The sequence below is a fragment of the Halichoerus grypus genome, chromosome 1 (genome assembly GCF_964656455.1).
Source record: "Halichoerus grypus chromosome 1, mHalGry1.hap1.1, whole genome shotgun sequence".
Taxonomy (NCBI): domain Eukaryota; kingdom Metazoa; phylum Chordata; class Mammalia; order Carnivora; family Phocidae; genus Halichoerus; species Halichoerus grypus.
Window position 1 is genome coordinate 110,244,888 of NC_135712.1, and position 17,958 is coordinate 110,262,845.

The following is a 17,958-nucleotide window of genomic DNA, read 5'->3' on the forward strand; positions in this document are numbered from 1 at the left end:
TTACATTTCCTTCAGCCAATAGGACATGACATCATTTTATACCTCTCCCTGAAACAAATCAAACCAGTCCTTCTTCAAACTGTGTGCAAGATTTCTGTGTACTGTGTCAAACATCTGTTGGCCAGTTTCTTCCTTGGCCTCCATATGATCCAACAGTAGTTGATACAGTTTTTAGATATCAACAGGATGGCTTTTACCCCCGCCCACCCCCCCACCCCCCGGCTAAGTGGCTAAGTATTTCTATACCACAAACATGTCCACAGAAGCATGACAGCATAAAGTACTATCACGTTCCACCAGGATGGTATCCTTCGTCAATTAAATTATCCCATTGCTTTAATACAGAGAAGTAATTGCAATCCTTTTGTTTATAAATCTGCATCTTGGATTAAACATTCATGGTGTCTATACAGGGAAGAATACACAAAGTATTCCACCTCTAATGAAAGTTGAATGGTGATCTGATAGCAGGGGCTTACAGAGAGCACAGAGCAGAAACTGCGTGGTGTCACCTACTTGCTGGTCAGAAGTCGGGGCTGCCCTCCAGCTGGCCAGTGTCTCGCTTCCCCACTGCCAGACCTCTCTCTTCCAACCTAACAACTCCCTTCTTCAGTTCCCCACCTTCCCCAAAGGACTATGCAAGTCCCGGACCAGGAACAATGCTCCCGGGAGCTGGATTTGGAGGAAATAACCAGGAAAATTTCATTTCTTGACAAATGGCGGCAAATCTTTAGTTGTCACAGGTAAGATGTTCTTGTTCTCTTGTTTCTCTAGAACCAGAGGGATTTCAGGTATTTAAGTAATCAGCTTTTATGCTCGCTACATGAGAAGTCTCCATTATAGATTTACATTTAAGATGCTTCATTTGTGGAGAGAGTCTTTGCTAGCAAGGTTGGGTTTGAGGAGGTTTGAGGGTTGAATGGATTGAGTAATTTACTTGATGTTTTCTCTTTCATTTATAGGTTGGGAACCAATAATACAACTCTTCAGGTAATTACTTTTCTCAAAACCAATGTGTTTTCCTCTAGTTGCTTCTTTGAACAATCACATTAATGGCATAATCTGCATTTATTCTATGCACATAATGTCACTCAGGCACCCGGCATTTAACATGTGAACACATAAAACTAGAAAGCCCGTTGAAATCTTGTGCTTTCTTTTTCCATAAAAATCTCTTCCTACTTTTAAGTACTTTTCATCATTAAGAATACCATATGGTGGGCGCCTGGGTGGCTCAGTTGGTTAAGCGACTGCCTTCGGCTCAGGTCATGATCCTGGAGTCCCTGGATCGAGTCCCACATCGGGCTCCCTGCTCGGCAGGGAGTCTGCTTCTCCCTCTGACCCTCCCCCCTCTCATGTGCTTGCTCTCTCTCATTCTCTCTCTCTCAAATAAATAAATAAAAAATCTTTAAAAAAAAAAAAAAAGAATACCATATGGTTATTATTTTAGAAAAAAGTAATATTAGAATCTAGAGTTCTTACACTTGTGAAATAACACTAGATTCTGACATCCAAGTGCTTCACTGTTCTTGAAGAAAAGTAATTTTGAAAGTAGCTATCATCTTTATTCAGCTTCTGAAAAACTGTTTCCTTCATCATTTTCAAATAAGGCAAAGGTGACTGAATTCAGGTGTTACTAGGTATTTTAAAATCTGTTATACGATATAAGATGAAAGATGTTTTTTATCTCCTGTAACCTGAAAAGGTTACAAGGTAATGAACTTGGTATTTCAGATATTAATTCAATCTCTGAACAAACACAGCACAAAATGTGAGGGTGATTTTCCTGGCACTAATATATGATATGATCAAACAACTGAATTATTAATATTTTAACTGTAACTTTAAAGCATCTTCCTCCAAGTAACCTGTGATCAAAAGCCTTATTTGTGCTAAAACTTTCGTAACCACAGTCTAAATTAGAATCAGGGATTTAATGCTTCCATTTTAGTCTTAGAAGTATTAAGTGGAAATAGCTACCATTTGGGAGAATAGAATATTCAAAAGATAAAACTATCTTTGAAAGGAAAAAAATAAATAAATGTCAAGTTACGCTTTATACAAGGTGAGGGAAACCCATCGCTACAAATGTAAAGATTTTCCATTTGGTTTACAGAATGCATCATATCACAACAGTAGTCTGCAATTTGGATGCTGTGTTTCTGAGATAAGAAAGCGTCTTAGCCTCTAGGAATCCAGAGAACTAAGAAGGCAGTTTCCTTCATGTTTCAGCCTCCAATAGGGCAGATTTGTTTCACGACATTAGTATAGAAGTTAGGTAAATTGGAAGAAGACTTGATGCTAACATATTTAAATGCCGTAAGAATCAGTCAAGAAAAGTAAAAAATAGATTTTTTTTTCTTAAAGGTAGGGGATGGATTTTTTAAAGAAAAAAATTATTATAACTCACTTATTAGGGAGCAGGAATCTGAGAGAATTAAAAGGAGGTAACCTGACTTCATTTACTGGCCAGTTAACTACACAGGGAGGAATACCTCACATAGACTGGAAAGATTCATTAATTGTTGATAAAATGTTGTCTTCTCAAAACAAGAGACGGTGACATTTACATTCTTCTCTAAACATAACATCAAGTCAAGGTCTTGATAGCATTAATTATGTTTCCATAGTTACATTTAACCTCTCCCAGTCACATAAAACTTATGAGAAACCCCTTTGACACAAACACTGGGATTTTTCTGCCTCTTTTATTGCTATTTATCACAATTTTCAGATGTCTGTAAAAGGGAGACAATATTTTCTGAACACTGCTATTTCAGAGAGAAAGACAGAGAAGGGGGAAACCAGGTCATCACCAGCTCTGTTTGCTTTGTTTTTTGGTGGTGGTATTTTACACAGAATCATGGAGGCAACCATACATCTGCTGATGAAACTGAAGATAGAACAGGAATACCTCAGCCCAAAGGACAAGGACATTTGCCACCAAGTAGCCTTTGTTCTATCCCCAAACCCTCTATCATCTCTTCAAAATCCGGCGGCTTTCCTATCTCCCTGGCAATGGCCACGGTAAGTATAGCTTGTCAATTAAACATGAAAGGAAACGTAATCTTCCCCAAACAACAAGGCTGGGGAATCTTATCTGCTGTCATGTGAGAGTATTATTGAAGATAAGACTACAGACGGTTGTGATTGGTAAAAGGAGAATATAATTAAAATGACTTATTTATGGTATTTTTCAAGGACATCGGTGATGTTACAATCTTTTCCTCCCAAACTCGGAGAGTCTCTAGTCACTTCCTTGGTCTGCCGATTAACTTTGAGGGAGTGAGGGAGTTGAATTCCAACAAATCACTTTATAAGGTAAGATAGGACAGGTGACGAGTGCTGCCAACCACCGCACAGAAAGCCATGTCGCTGTGTGAGGCAGGGCCCTGTCCTCGCGGGCAGGTGGGGGGCAGGCGGGGCACCTGTGCCGGGCCTGGTGCTGGGACAAGGAGCTGATCTCAGGAAATGCTTTTCTGGGGCTGCCAACTAACAGGCAGATTTGAAAAGAACCTGACATTGAGGCTTCAAGTGGATCTGGAAGCTCCTGGTTCTGTGGACCATTTGCTCAATTCCAAACCGGATGCGTAGGGGCAAAGGGCTATGGCAGAGACCTAGCAAGGAGGTGAACTAGCAGACAAGCCAGGGCTGGAGCCAATGCCTTGGCAACGGACCAAAGGCCAAAGGCCCAGCTGTCAAGGTCAAAGAGGCATGATTGGGAACTGGGGAAGCTAAGCCCTGGGTCAAGCCAGGGGGAAAGGACCAGCTAGAGTGAGAGATCCCTTCGACTGGATTGCCTCCAAGATAGTTCTCTCAGTCATAGTGAGACTCGGGACAATTTCTTCTCAGGACCTTCACACTGACACTTTAACTTGCACACTGTATCCTGGAGCCTCAGGCAGAGACTTTTCCTGGGGGCCCCAAGAACAAGAATTGGAAGCAGCACTTCCTGAGGGCATGCTGCCCTACACCTGGGCAAGCTTGCAGAAAGCACCCAGGACCAGATTGGTCACCTGGGCGAAAACCAACAGCACTTGCCCTGTAGTAGGCCTTCCGTGTATGTTATAGTTCCACAGTCCGTGCACTGCACACAGGGTTCCTGCTGAGAGGGGTGAGTGGGGCTTGGAACCCCTGCTGGGGAAACCATCCAGTCTCCACCTGCTTTTTGAGTTGGCCCTGACTGCAGTATTTCCAGCCCTGAATATCACCTTTCCTTACGGTCCTCATGTATAGGGACAAAGCCCCCACGTTCTTTTTTATCAGACATGTCCTCACTGGCTTCATAGAGCACCTCTCTTTCCTGTCATATTTGCAGTATAAATGGACTGGGAGGCCCACCATTCTTTCTCATTATCACAAATCTTTCTGCCTCAATCCACCTTCCCTCTTTTGCTCGAAGGCCGGATGTCACAGGAAGATCGGTCAGCCGGGGTCTCATGAGATGATGTGCTTGCTCATGGGCCTTACAGCCCCTGGATGGTGCCTTAACTCGTGTCTTAGGTGTCTAGTGAGTGGCTTGCCTTTCAGGGAATGAAGACAGGCGATGAAGGTGGGCTCCTGCTCGAGTTTCCAGCCTCAGTGATTATTCTGCCTATGCTGTGCCATAGAACCATAAGTTAGAGTAACTATCTGTATTTTACTGGACAAGATAATGTTTTTAACAAACCATCTTTAATAAGAATGTCTTCCTGGCTCTGTAATGAATTTCTATGGAGATCGTCATTTTGGAATTTACATGTATCTGGAAATTAGACTACCTTTCCTGTGAAAAAAGAGAAAGACCATGGATCTATATCAGTATTTGCCCATATATGCTTACAGAACTTCCAGAAGCAATTGTGGAATGTAACAGTGGAGGGAAAGAGTGGGGTAGGAGACACGGGTGGGAGGGAGTCTTCTCTGAGTGTACCTTTTTGTACTCTCTGGATTTGGAACCATGTGAATGTGCAATCTATTTTTAAAAACACACATAGAAATTTTAAAAACAGGAAAAAAAAAGCATCACAGATGCATTCACAGATGTTTCCAAAGTCTTCTAGTCTCTCTTTATATTGTGGAAGCAAGAGAGCCTGGGTCTGAATTCCCCCACTTACCTACAAACACAAACGTGGTGTGATTGCAGACCTCTCCCATGACTTTTCCAAGGTAATTCTCTCCCTTTGGAAAATCCTGGGGGACAAAAGAATCAGACCACTCTAGCCTGAACCGGAGTTGATGGAGTGTTAAGGAAGTCCCAGAAGTGCAGATAATTGATTTTTTTCTTGAAAAAAAAAAAAAAAAGAATTTGGACTTATTCCCATTATGTGGGCCAGATGATAGTGTGTCCTTTAAATAGCAATAGCATTAATTAAACACACCCTGGGATTTTGAGATGCTGAGCCTTGGGATTCTGAATATGTGTATTCCAGGGAGGTGGTTTGGAAGCTTGACCAATTCTAATCGACGTTTCAGCAGTGCAGCCGCCTGGCAAATTATCAGAGCTATTGAATCCTAATACTCACTTGAGAGTGCCTTTTGTTGTCATTCTGCCGTTCTCTTTTCCCTCCTCTGTTTGGGGTAGGGATGCCTGGGATTTCCCGACTTTGGCACACACTCTTTGCTGGGAATCTGCTGAGAAAGGAGAGGGGGGTGAAACTTCTCTCTCCCCAGCATTCCTGTTTCTCGCCTTTTGTTGGCTCATTTCTTTTTTTTTTTAATTTTTTTTATTATGTTTACATTACATCATTAGTTTTTGATGTAGTGTTCCATGATTCATTGTTTGTGTGTAACACCCAGTGCTCCATGCAGTACTTGCCCTCCACCGGGCTAACCCATGCCCCCACTCCCCTCCCCTCTAAAACCCTCAGTTTGTTTCTTGGAGTCCGTAGTCTCTCATCGTTCGTCTCCCCCTCTGATGTCCCCCCCTTCATTTTTCCCTTCCTTCTCCTAATGTCCTCCATGCTATTCCTTATGTTCCACAAATAAGTGAAACCATATGATAATTGACTTTCTCTGTTTGACTTATTTCTCTTAGCATAATCTCCTCCAGTCCCATCCATGTTGATGCAAAAGTTGGGTATTCATCCTTTCTGATGGCTGAGTAATATTCCATGGTATGTATGGACCACATCTTCTTTATCCATTCATCTGTTGAAGGGCATCTCGGCTCTTTCCACACTTTGACTCATTTCCAATACGACAGCCTTCTTCCTTCCCCCAGCTGAATCAGTGAATGAGGTGTAATGACTGATGGCCAAGGCTGCCGGCCCAGGTAAGGTTGTAGAGAATGTGAGCATCCTTCTCCGTGCTCTTCTGCTAGCACCTCTCCGCCCCTCCCCCCAAAACTGCCTGCTTCCCTCCAGGGCAATTTCCCATCCTCCTCCACAACCAGGCCCTTCTCCAGAACCCAGCCTGGAACACATTCCTATAGCCTCTTTTATCAGCAGCCAATAAACCAACCCCTGGTGTGTTTGCAATACCACCTAGCAGGATCATATTAAAAATGTAACACTGGGAGATCAAAATATTCTGGCAGAGACTCAGATGAATGAAGCTTCCACGGAGGATAACAGGCAAGGGGGTGGCTTTTTAGAAGTGGGAAGCACAGCCTGGTGCCCCAGCATAAGGTCTGGTCAATAGATGGACCTCAGTGGATGTTTGCTTGATTAATTCACTGTTCTGGACAATCCCCCCGAGAGGCATCTCAGTATGGGGCAGCAAGTATCATCCGTGTGCCCCTCACGGGCACTCTCTACCCTTCGCCACCATGCTTTCTGCCAAAACTGACCTGGGAGGGACTCTATCAACAGGGCTCCCTCCTCTTCTGGCTTCCTGTTGAGTTTGACCAATGGGAGTCCCGGAGGGAGCCTGGAGGGAGGAAAGGGAAAGAAGCCAGGTTCTGTGTAGCCAGCTGAATCCTTCTTCTCTTCTGGCAGTTCTCTCCCAGGACTTTCTCCTTCCTGGTTCAGGTCACTCTCCTCCCCCACCCCCACCCCCTTCAGGTCTAGGGCAGACAGTGTTGCTAGCTGTGGGACCCTGCATTAGCTGCTGTGGTTTCCCCACATGCAGCCCACATCTTTGTAGATCGTCCCAGTCTTAAACTCTCCTCGAGTTAATCATCCCGACTTCCGTGCACCATCTGTTTCCTGCTGAGACTCTTACTGGTACAAGTTGGAAGGTTTGCACTGGGGTCCTGGAGCTACCATTTACAAAATACTTGACCTTGGGCATACACGTAACTGCTCTGCACCCCAAATCTTTTAATTGTAAAAGGAAAGGGCCAAATAGATTTTTTTTCTAAATTCAGCAATGCTTATTGCGAACCCATTATGTACCAGTCTCTGCACCAGATGCTGAGGAATCCATGGTGAAGGTGATCAAGTCAAGAGTCTACCACTCTATTGGACAGGCTAGGAGAACAATGTTTCTTAGGACTCGCTAATTCTAAAAATCTCTAATTCTGTGATGAGCTGGTAATATCTAAGGCAAGACAAGATTTAGAGAAAAAGCTTCAAAAAGGGTTATTCTACCTCATGTTGGGGGTGGGGGCAGGCACGGAGATGCTCCCATCTGGACAGGCAAGATTGTCACAGGGAAAATCTAAGTCCAGGGACCAGACACAAGGCAGTCAGGGCAAGGAAATTACATGTGTCTGGAAGAATGATCCAGGACCTCTGTGTTCTTCTGCATGAGTGTGTGAACGTGTGCATGTGTGTGAGTGTGTATGTGAGTGTGAGTGCATGAGTGTGTGTATGTGTGTGTGAGAACATGTGAGATAATGATCATCATCATTATCATCATCATAGCAATCAGGAAAGAGAGGTATTCATTACAAATCCTCGAAAACTAACAAAGTGAAAAGAGAAAAACTATAAACCGTGCTTGATTGTGTTAAATAATAATGATCCTTAGAGTCATTTATTAGGACCATTTACCATATTTGTGTCTAGTTACCAGGCAGCACAATGACTTATGCCCATCATTGAATATACCAGGCTAATCTTGTGATAAGTTATATTTGATATGAAGGGAACTGTTATATAGGCAAGATGAGTCACCTTGCCTGTGCTGCAGGCCAGTGGGTCTGGTCTGAGCGGCCCGCAGCTCCTCCGTTCGAGGCCTGCCTGAGGTGTATCTGGACAGGGATGCTCCCTAAGTTGGAAGTGGTACCCGGCAACAGAAACAAGGGTTTGGTTTGGCTTGCAGAGTTTTAGTGATTGAATTTGAATTCTAAGCCTTCTTAGTGTCAACAGTCTTACTCTCTCACATTTGTACCCGGCTTCCCCTCCCCTCCCCTGCCAAGCTCTGCTCTTTTCCCATCTGTGGGGGGACTTCCTTCCCTAAAGCGTTCCAGCAGACAGGCTGTGTGTTCACAAAGGTAATAACACCCTGCATTTACTCAGCACCCACGGTGGTTCCTAAAGCCCTTGTCCATACTTCTTGCCTTTCAACAATAGCCCCGATGTGGACCGAGCAAGGGTTATCCGCATTTCAGGATAAGCAAATAAAATCTTAGCAAGGATGGGTAGTCTGTCCAAGTGCGTGTGGTCAGTGCAGCGCAGAAGTGGACTTCTCAAGCCTAGAGTGGGGAGGACTCAGTCTTTCTCATGCTGCCCTGGCATCAGGGAAACACTTGGATTCATTGTCAGTCCTCTCCTGAGGATGTCCTGGGTTGGTGGCTCATTGGCCACGGGACACACCGAGTCTGTGTCTTCCAAGAGCAGTCTCTATGCCCTGCAATCCTCTCTCCTTGACTTGCTGTTGCCCTGAGACACCAGACAAATTATTTTTCTTCAAGTGCACTCCTGGGCCCTTGCTCAGGCTGAAATGTACCTGCCTCTATTTCTTTGTAGAGGCAATCTTTTGACGGGGGGAGCAGAGATGGCCAGGAAATAAACTCCAGCCCCAGAACTGGACCCCGGTCCAACAAGGGGAAAACCAATCCACATGTAGGCTTCTCCTGCATCTGTCCTTCTTAGAAACCATTAGGTCTGGACCTAATGGCTGCCTGTTCTTTTTGTCCACACTCTTCAGCTGGCTTTGAATGCGTGAATGTGATATTCAAGGCTTCCAGGATCAGCCCTAAGGTACTTTCCAGTCTCAACTTCCATAGACTTCCTGCCCCGTGGTTCTGGAACACACACACACATACATGCATACACATGGACACACCACACCGTCTCCTAGTTCCGCTGAACCACTCCCTGTCCCTGGATGCTCTGAGTACTCTGCGCATGTGTGCACATGCGTGTGTGTGTGTGTGTGTGTGTGTGTGTGTGTGTATGTTTGCAGATCTTCTCCGTCTAGCCTCCCCTCCATTATAGGCAACAGGCCACTGTGTGGTCTGTCCCACAGTGTGGGATATGTGCCTCTGCTGGAGCATGAGGGCTTTTAGGGATATGTCATTAAGTAACGTATTAAATAGACTGGGTCACCTCGTGGGAAAGTTAGCTCCTTCTTCACTCCGCAGACCCGGAGAAAGACTCTGTAAGGGGTACACATGTCGACACCTCTTTAACACTTCCTACTTCCTTTTTTAATTAAAAAGATCGTGAGCTCAGGCAACGCTTTCGTAGGCAACAGTTTCTAGCGTAAGTCAATAACATTGTTTTATTTCCATTATTTTTTTCTATATATGACAAATGATTTTGATTCCCACTTAAAGATGTGATATGAAGAGTCCTTATTAAATAGATATTTCCTGAGTTATAAGAGAGCAGCTCAAGCTAATGAGAGATATTAATTCAATAATGATTGGCATGCAAAAAGGACAGCAATCATAGGATGACATCTACTTGAAGCTGGGGAGGCAGAGCAGTGATGTTGGAATGGACGCAAAGCCCAGCTGTTTCTATCAGCTGGGTGTCTTAGTCAAATACTTCTCGGTCAAAGAATTAAATTAACGTAATGAACATAAAGCACTTAGGCCAGTGCCTGGTGCATAGAAAATGCTCAATAAATGCTAGATGCCATTTGCCAGCCCAGTTCAAATGCCACATCTTCCATGAAGCCTTCTTGAGTATTCCAGTCAGAAGTTCTCCTTCCTCTGTTCTCTCAAGCTACTTCATACTTACAGAACTTCACACATTCTATCGTGTACATAGTTGTGGGGTATTAGACTTTTTACATATCTATATCCCACCTAGGACCAAGCACATGCTAAACAATGAATATGTCCTTGATTATGAATGCATTCCCTTTTTTTTTCATGTGTTTTGTTTATAAAGGCTTATTTTTTTCTGGGAAGCTCTAGAAGACCCTCTCCAATCTCAACATGCTATAGAGTTTCCAGGAAAACCTTAAAGATTCTGGGGCAAGAGAACAGAGAATGCTTGTTTAGTATCATTTAAATCAATGTTGTACTCAAGCTAGAAACACAGAGTCTTGTCTGATTCTTGTTCCTGGAGCAAGAGAGAAAGACTCAAAGATGGGAGAGGCAGGGGCTGCAGAGTCATGGATGTAGATGGGGACAAGAGGCAGGAAGGCAGAGCGGCAGCCCATGGTGGACTGCAAGGCATAAAGGAGAGATGGCTGGCAATGGAAGGTGAGACAGACACAAGGGACAAACATCAGATGGGGACAACGGGGTACAAAGTTGACACACTGAGCCTTCAGGATAAAATAGTCTAGGGGCCCCTGGGTGGCTCAGTTGGTTAAGCATCCAACTTCGGCTCAGGTCATGATCTCAGGGTCCTGGGATCGAGTCCCATCGGGCTCCCTGCCCAGCATGGAGCCTGCTTTTCCCTCTCCCTCTGCTCCTCCCCCCACTGTTTTCTCTCTCTCTCTCTCAAATAAATAAATAAAATCTTTAAAAAAATAGTCTAAGTGAACCTGGTTTAACTCTTTTGCACAAGACTCTACAGTTATGATAGAGGAATAAGGTAAAATGTAAACCAGAATGTAGGAAGGGGACAGGCCCACCTCCACAAGTTTACCACCTTACTTAAGGCCGTTTGATGAGCAATGTGTCTAAGAAGAATTATTTTTGTTTGAATCCTTTATTTCCCCTCTTAGAAGTTACGGCAGAGCCTCTTTGGAAATGCCCTCCATGTCTTCAGCTATGACTGGAAAAAGGCCTATTTCAGGTTCCATGATCCTTTTTCTGACCTGGCTTTTGCTTTGGAAGTAGAAAAGGTAATAGTAGGCAAAAATTTTTAAATATTCTAATCCCATATTCCCTATCCATATTTCCTTCCATTCTCATCCATAAGAATATATGTTTTCATTACAATCATTTGTGGAAGCATATTTCATATAATTTAAAATTTAACCTTAAATGATAAGAGGCTGTTTAAAATTATAACTCACTGTCAGGATTGTAGCAAAGCCTCAAACCCCGCCCCCATGCACACTGCCCTCCCCAATTCTAGTTTTCCTGGCTCTCCTCTCCAAGTTCTAAGTATCCCTGAGGATGTGAAGGCAGGAGAAGATCCAGGAGGTTCTTCCTGGCTTATATAAAATCTCAGTAATTCATGTCATCAATTACCAGTAACAAAGAATTTCAAGGACTAGCCAACAATTTCCTGACATCTTCCAAATCCAAACGTTGGATAGGAAGCAGGAGCATGGCGGAGGTGGGGTGGAGGAGGATGCATGTCCCCAGGTGCCAGTCTACAGGGCTCCACAAAGAAGGTGGTTGTTGCAGATTCTAGCCCAGCCATGGCATCTGACCACAGCTCACGTACATAGTATGGTGCCCCTTCACTCAGCTGAGGGACGTTATATACCAGGAGGGAAAGGGCTTCGGAGAATAGATGGCATCCATTTCCAAGAGTTCTCCTTTGTCCTGTTGGCCCCCTGGCATTCCAGTACAGTTGTAAAGCTCTGCTCCCAGCCTTCATATGCCTCACTATTCATCTTCCCCGTTTCAGGGAGGTGCCCGAAGCATTCAGATGGCTGTACAAGGATCCATCATCAAATACTTGTTGTTTACAAGGAAGGGAAAAGACTGTAACTTTCACAGGTAAGGGGCCTAGAACTACTTGAGAGAATTACCCATTTCATGAGAACCTTTACGTGCCAAATAGTCACTGGGGAAAATCCCCTGGTGGCCTCGGGAAGGGGACTTGCCTCACAAGACCAAAATGGCTCTGGTTCTCCTGGAGGGACTGGACTTTGCGGCTGGGGAGAACTCTCCTGGAGCCACTCTCAAAGGTTGCTGGAATAATGTTGAGTTTTCATGGTCCACTGCAGACCGTCCTGTCAGGTGAAGTGACGCACCTGGTCTCAGGTGGGTTTACTTGACAGTATTTGATGGGAAAACCCAGACTGACAATTAAGGAGGAACAAAGGGGCTGTTTAAAAAAAAAAAAAAAAAAACCCTGATAAATGAAGAATTAATTCTCCTATTTAACCAGGCTGACAAAATACAGTGTTTGGTAGTTGCCTATTTAAGAAAATCAGTTCAAATGACTTTACTTAGAAGTCAACAAACTCCATCATGGGCAAAGCTCTATGCTTGGTATGAGAAGAAATATAAACAAGTAAAAGGTATATATCTGCCCTCAGCAGGATAAGTTATCCCTCAAAACAGGAACTAAATGTATAATATATTCTAAGATCATGAATTGCCAGTTTCCTGAGAAGCAGAGCCAGAGGTGGGAATTCTTTATACAAGTGATTTATGAAGCAAATGCCCTGTTGGAGAGGAAAAAAAATTCTTTTACCCTTCTAGCTTCTTTGGCTGGTCTAATAATTAACCTGACATAAGACAGATTAACAGGAGAAAAACAAACACAAGTTTAATAACATGTATATATCCTGTATACCTGGGAGAGACCAAGAGAAACTGAGTAACTCCCCAGAATAGCCAAAGGCATCACGTTAAATACCATCTTTAGCTAAAGACCAAAGAAGATGTTGGGGGTGGGGAGTCCGTTATGGGAGGTTACCAGGAAAAGCACAGTAAACAAGGGTAAGGTGGTTATGCAGATGTACATCAGTGCATTCTCTACTGATAGGAGTTTCTAGAGATTGAGAGCCATTCCCCTCCTCCGGGGAGGGAGATACCCTTACAAATGGAGTTTTCCCTTAAAATGTCTTTTACAAAAGGCTAACTTCTGAGTTTTCAGATCTTCTCTTGAGTCTGTAGTTTGGTTGTTTTTAAATAACCAGCTTAAAATAATCAGTATGCCAAAGAGACATATGTTGGGTGGCAAGACTTGCTCCCCTTTGGCCCTCAGGAGGAACCTGTAGGAGCGAGGGAAGCAGGACAGGGAAAGAGAAGCAGAAGAATGTGGTCTCCAGCGATATCCAGCCTCAGTCTGATCCCATGGGAGCTCGGCAACCTCAGCTGCCCCATCTTCAAAGAAGGAAGTGGGGCCTTTGTGCTTCCCCCCCCCACCCCAGTCAGCCACCGGCTTTGAGCCATCCATGGAAAAGCAGGCATCACTCCTTATCACTCCCAGGCAAGGTGGCTCCAACTCTTCAGAGAAAGGTGAAAAGTAGGAGCCCTGGTAGCAGCCCCCCAAAGCAGCCAGGGGAGGTGTCCACCAACTAAGTAAAAGGGACCTCAGGGAATCTAGATGAAACACACGCACGTTTGCTACACACACAAAGCATTTAGCACAGTGCCTGGCGTGCGGCAAATATTAAATATGTGATAACAAGGAACCGCTCTCATAGACCTGCTCCACGAAGACTTCCTGAATCTTCTCAGTCACAAGTCCCGTCTCCCTCTTCTGTACTGTCATAGCACTTTGTTTTATTCTCATCCACCTCCTCAGACTAGGGTTTTGGAGTATGGAACTCCTTGTTACTCATTTCTGTATCGCCACAGGGCTAGAAGGATGATAGAAATCATGGCTGAGTTCATTCGTGAACCCCTATCATGTGTTTCTCCAACAGCTGTCAGTGTTAAATATTTAGAAAACCAGCCTAGTAAAGGTCTACCACATAAAGACTGGCTCCCATCTCCTGGGAAATCCTGACAGCCTGGGACTCCCTAGACTATAATGGCGAAGAGCAGGGAGTCAGGGGGCCCGGCTGCCTGATTTCAGGTCACTGCTCTACCACTTTCAAGGTGAATGACCGGGGGCCAATTACTCAACCTCTCTTTCTTTCTTCCTCCCTAAAATGCGAGGAACAGTAGTATCTACTTCACAAGGTTGAAGTGAGGATGAAATGAGGTGACATGTATGAAGCACTTAGAACAATGCTAGGGGCAGTGAGTGCCAGGTGAACGGAAGCTACAAGTCAGTGAGGGCGACATGTGGTGGGCCTCCAGCCAGGCGTAGGACGGACGCGATCTGGCAGGACATACAAGACTAGCACATTAAAGGTGCACCAGGGCACAAGCAAAGGCATGGAGGTGAAATGTGGAAAGTATGTTCAGGGCACTGGTCCATGTGGGCCATCGGGTTTGCAAAATATCACTGGGAGATAACACTGCAAGGATTGTTTGGGGTCGCACTTGCAAAGGGCCTGTTATTGGGTTAAAAATTTGGATTAGTCTCTGCTGGAGTTCAGGAGAGGGGACATTGGTGGGGACTCAAGAGGGGTGATGACTTACAGGGCGGTATTGGTGAGAAATAATCTGTGAGGATACCAGTTCCCATGACATTCTCATGGGCTGGGCTGAGGAAGGAACCAAACAGACCCGCCTGGTGTGCAGAAGGGGACTTCAAGGTGGAGGCACCTCGCGTTCAGCTCGGTGACTGTTCACACCACTGTCTTCCTACCCAACCTCCTGTGTTGTAGTTTATGTGCAATAAGCAAACGGGAGCAGGAGCAGGGCCTGGCTGCGGCACTGGCTGGCATCCTGTGGGCGGCAGGAGCAACTGAGAAGGCCACTGTCTGTCTCGTCGCTGAGGACACTTACATCACCTCAACTCCTGACTACTCAGGAGATGATTTCACTGAGCGGGTGAGTGCACCCCTACCCGTCCTGCCAGAGAAAGGGCCAATGAAGCCTAAGAGGGCACTAGACTCAACACGGAAATGAAGGTGAGGCCCCATCGACGCTCCTAGAGGTGTCCGATGTGGCCAAAGGCGTCTTCCAAAGAGGTAGGGACAAAGGGTTGTAAGTGATCCAGGCAGCCTAAGGGGAGAATCCTGCCGTGAATTTTGCCTTCCAGAATTCACCATGATCAAGAATATCCCATACCTGAAATCATTACAGACTGCATTTCCATATCCACTGTCTTAAACATTGCTGAGTTCTACCTGTTAGGAAAACAATATGTTTATGTTCTTATGGCTCAAGATATCATATTGGCTTAAAACTAAGGAATGGAAAAGTGAGGCCAGGCCATCCACTCTCACAATGTATGTTTTACATGGCCTTGTGTGAGATAGTATGTCAGGTTTTAGCAGTGTGATTTTGCAATGAAACAAAAAGCTCCCTTGAGGAAGTAACAGTAAGTTGACATCTTATAGATGTAGCTTTCATCTTCCTTTTCATTTTTATCTTCTATTCCTGATTTATAGCTCCAGCTGTTTGAACTTTTAGAGAAAGAAGCCACTGAGAGATTCATCTATGATCATTTACAATGTGTAAGTGTTTAAGTGTTGAGATAATTCCTTTATGTTGAACTGATCTTACAGGAATCTTCTTTCTTTTACAAAGTGTATTTCTAATGATGCTTATTAAGAAAACCAGGTCATTTTGAAAGCTAAGAAAGGGCCGAATGAGAGAAAGAGAAGCCCGCCTCTCCCTCCCCACAACCTAAAAAGAGCCAGCTCACACACAGGCCACTCACAATTACCTCTTTGTCCCTGGCTAATCAAACCCAGAGAATAATACTATAGAGGGCATATGCCAAGATTTCTTTTGTGGGAAGAGAATATGTCAAAGCAGTCTTGCCTCATCTAATGGATAAAACACAAAAACGCTCCACAACGAAGGCCCTAGTCTAAATTGCCAAAATGACCGTTCACACTGACTCCAAGGAAATGACTTCTGGTCTGAAAAAGGTGGCCCCGTTTCACCTGTTCTACCAGCACCTTCCACACAGTGTCCTTCTGACAATGGTTCTTCCCCACCTCCCAGGACGGGACAGTGTTGGTGGAAAATCTAAGGTGCTCTTTTAAGATTCCTTTGCAGGGAAAGGAATGCTGATTTTCTAAAGAATCGGAACCCTAAGGGGTAAAAGAGGACAATTAGCAGGGTTAGCATGAAGCCATACAACTATGGATTATACAGAAGGGGGAAATGTGTTCCAGGAAACTCATTGTTGCATTCCTTCCGAAGGTTATAGAGGCAGAAAACTCAGGCAGGAGTTCTCAGCCACACATTGGCCATACGATCTTGATTAAACTGGTTACCCCAGGCCTACCTCCCCCACCATCTCATAGGTCTCTGTGGCAGGCAGAAGAAAGTACCCCCCTCAACCCCACACAGAGATATCCATACCCTACCCCCCGGAACCTGTGAATTTTATTCTTCATAGAAAAGGGGAATTAAGGTTGCTAATCAGCTGACTTTATTTTCTCATTTTTAAAAAAAATTTGTGTTGTTTAAGTATAGGTGACATACCATGTTATATTAGCTTCAAGTGCACAACATAGTGATTCAACAATTCTGTACATGGCACAATGCTTTAGAAAAGGGTGAGTACTCTGGACTACCCAGGTGGGCCCAATGTAACCACAAGGGTCCTGAAATGTGGAAGAAGAAGACAGAAGAGGAAGTCAGAGGGTGTGATGGGAGAAAAGTGTCACCTGCTACCATTGGCTTTGAAGATGGAAGTGGCGGTGGGGGGGCGGTGGGCAGGGACACCAGAAGCTGTAAAAGGCAGGGAAACGGATTCTCCCCCAGAGCCTCTAGCAGGCCTGCTGACATCTCGATTTTGGCTCAGTTAGACCCATTTTGGACTTCTGACCTCTAGAACTGTAAGATAATAAATTTGTATTATATTTTGTTTTGTTAAGTGTTTAATTTTAATTCCAGCATAGTTAACATACAGTGTTATAGGAGTTTCAAAATTTGTATTATTTAAGCTACTAAATTTATGGTTTATTTGTGACAGCCTCAATATAAATTAACTAAGAAAACCTGTATGATAGATTTTAAATACCTGGCATGAAATACTAAGTTAGAAGCCTGCTTAGGGGACTCTTTGTTGTGGGCAGGAGAGGTTTAACAGGGTGACACAGATAGAGAGGACCCCATAAGAAACGCGCCTTCCAGCAAAGAGAGGCAAACCCTTTCCTCTTTGTCTTCCATATGCTCAACTCAGCCCTGGGGTAGTCTGATTCACTAGGAAGGATCCCCCCCATCTGCAAGGGCTTCCTCAGTGTAGCCAGAGTTGAGAATCAGAGGGATCAGAGCTGCAACTATACACACTAAAGCCTGAGAGTCAAGCTGGGATCAGTAATACAGGCCCAAAGCAGAGGCAGACCATGGGGCGTGGGCAAGCATGGCACAGGGACAGGGGGGCTACCGGGGTCAGACAGACCCGTGCTGACTGTCACCACAGCCACTCTGGGGCAGCGCTCGCACCACATCTGATGCTCCTCTCAAGGGCACCCCTGACCAGGGACTGCCCATTGCGATGAACCCCCATCCCAGACCTTTACCAAAGCCCATTCAAGATGCACCAGTCCTATGTCCCATTCCTGAGTCCCATCTTGAGACAGAAATCTCAAGATTGAGGTCTGATGGCTACATGTGGATAGCAAGACCTATTGTAATGGGCTGAATTTCATCCCCCAAGAAGATATGTGCAAGTCATAACCCCCAGTGTCTGTGGAGGTGATCTTATTGGAAAGGAGGTCTTTGCAAATGTAATCGAGCTAAGAAGAAGGCATGCTGGGATTAGGGTCGGCTCTACTCCAGTGACTGGTATCTTTAGAAGAAGAAGAGGGCAATTTGGACACAGACACAGACACGCAGGGAGAATGCCACGTGAGAAGGCAGGCAGAGACTGCAGTGATGCAGCCCACAAGCCACCGTACTCCAGGGCTTGCCAGAAGCCACCAGAAGCTACAAGATGCGAGGAAGGATCCTTCCCTGTGGCCTTCAGCGAGAGTGTGGCC

At 44.8% G+C, this 17,958-nt stretch overlaps 1 protein-coding gene across 1 annotated transcript in view; it reads left to right on the forward strand.

Annotated features, from left to right (window-relative positions):
- The first annotated feature begins 636 nt into the window (after nucleotides 1-636).
- The window catches only part of MINDY4B (MINDY family member 4B), a 23,978-nt gene continuing 6,656 nt past the window's right edge, over nucleotides 637-17,958 (forward strand). The window contains exons 1-7 of the mRNA XM_078059139.1: nucleotides 637-743; nucleotides 963-990; nucleotides 2,860-3,027; nucleotides 10,996-11,115; nucleotides 11,853-11,944; nucleotides 14,680-14,845; nucleotides 15,409-15,474. Of these exons, the coding sequence (XP_077915265.1) occupies nucleotides 637-743; nucleotides 963-990; nucleotides 2,860-3,027; nucleotides 10,996-11,115; nucleotides 11,853-11,944; nucleotides 14,680-14,845; nucleotides 15,409-15,474 (747 nt within the window). The remainder of the gene's footprint in view (nucleotides 744-962; nucleotides 991-2,859; nucleotides 3,028-10,995; nucleotides 11,116-11,852; nucleotides 11,945-14,679; nucleotides 14,846-15,408; nucleotides 15,475-17,958) is intronic.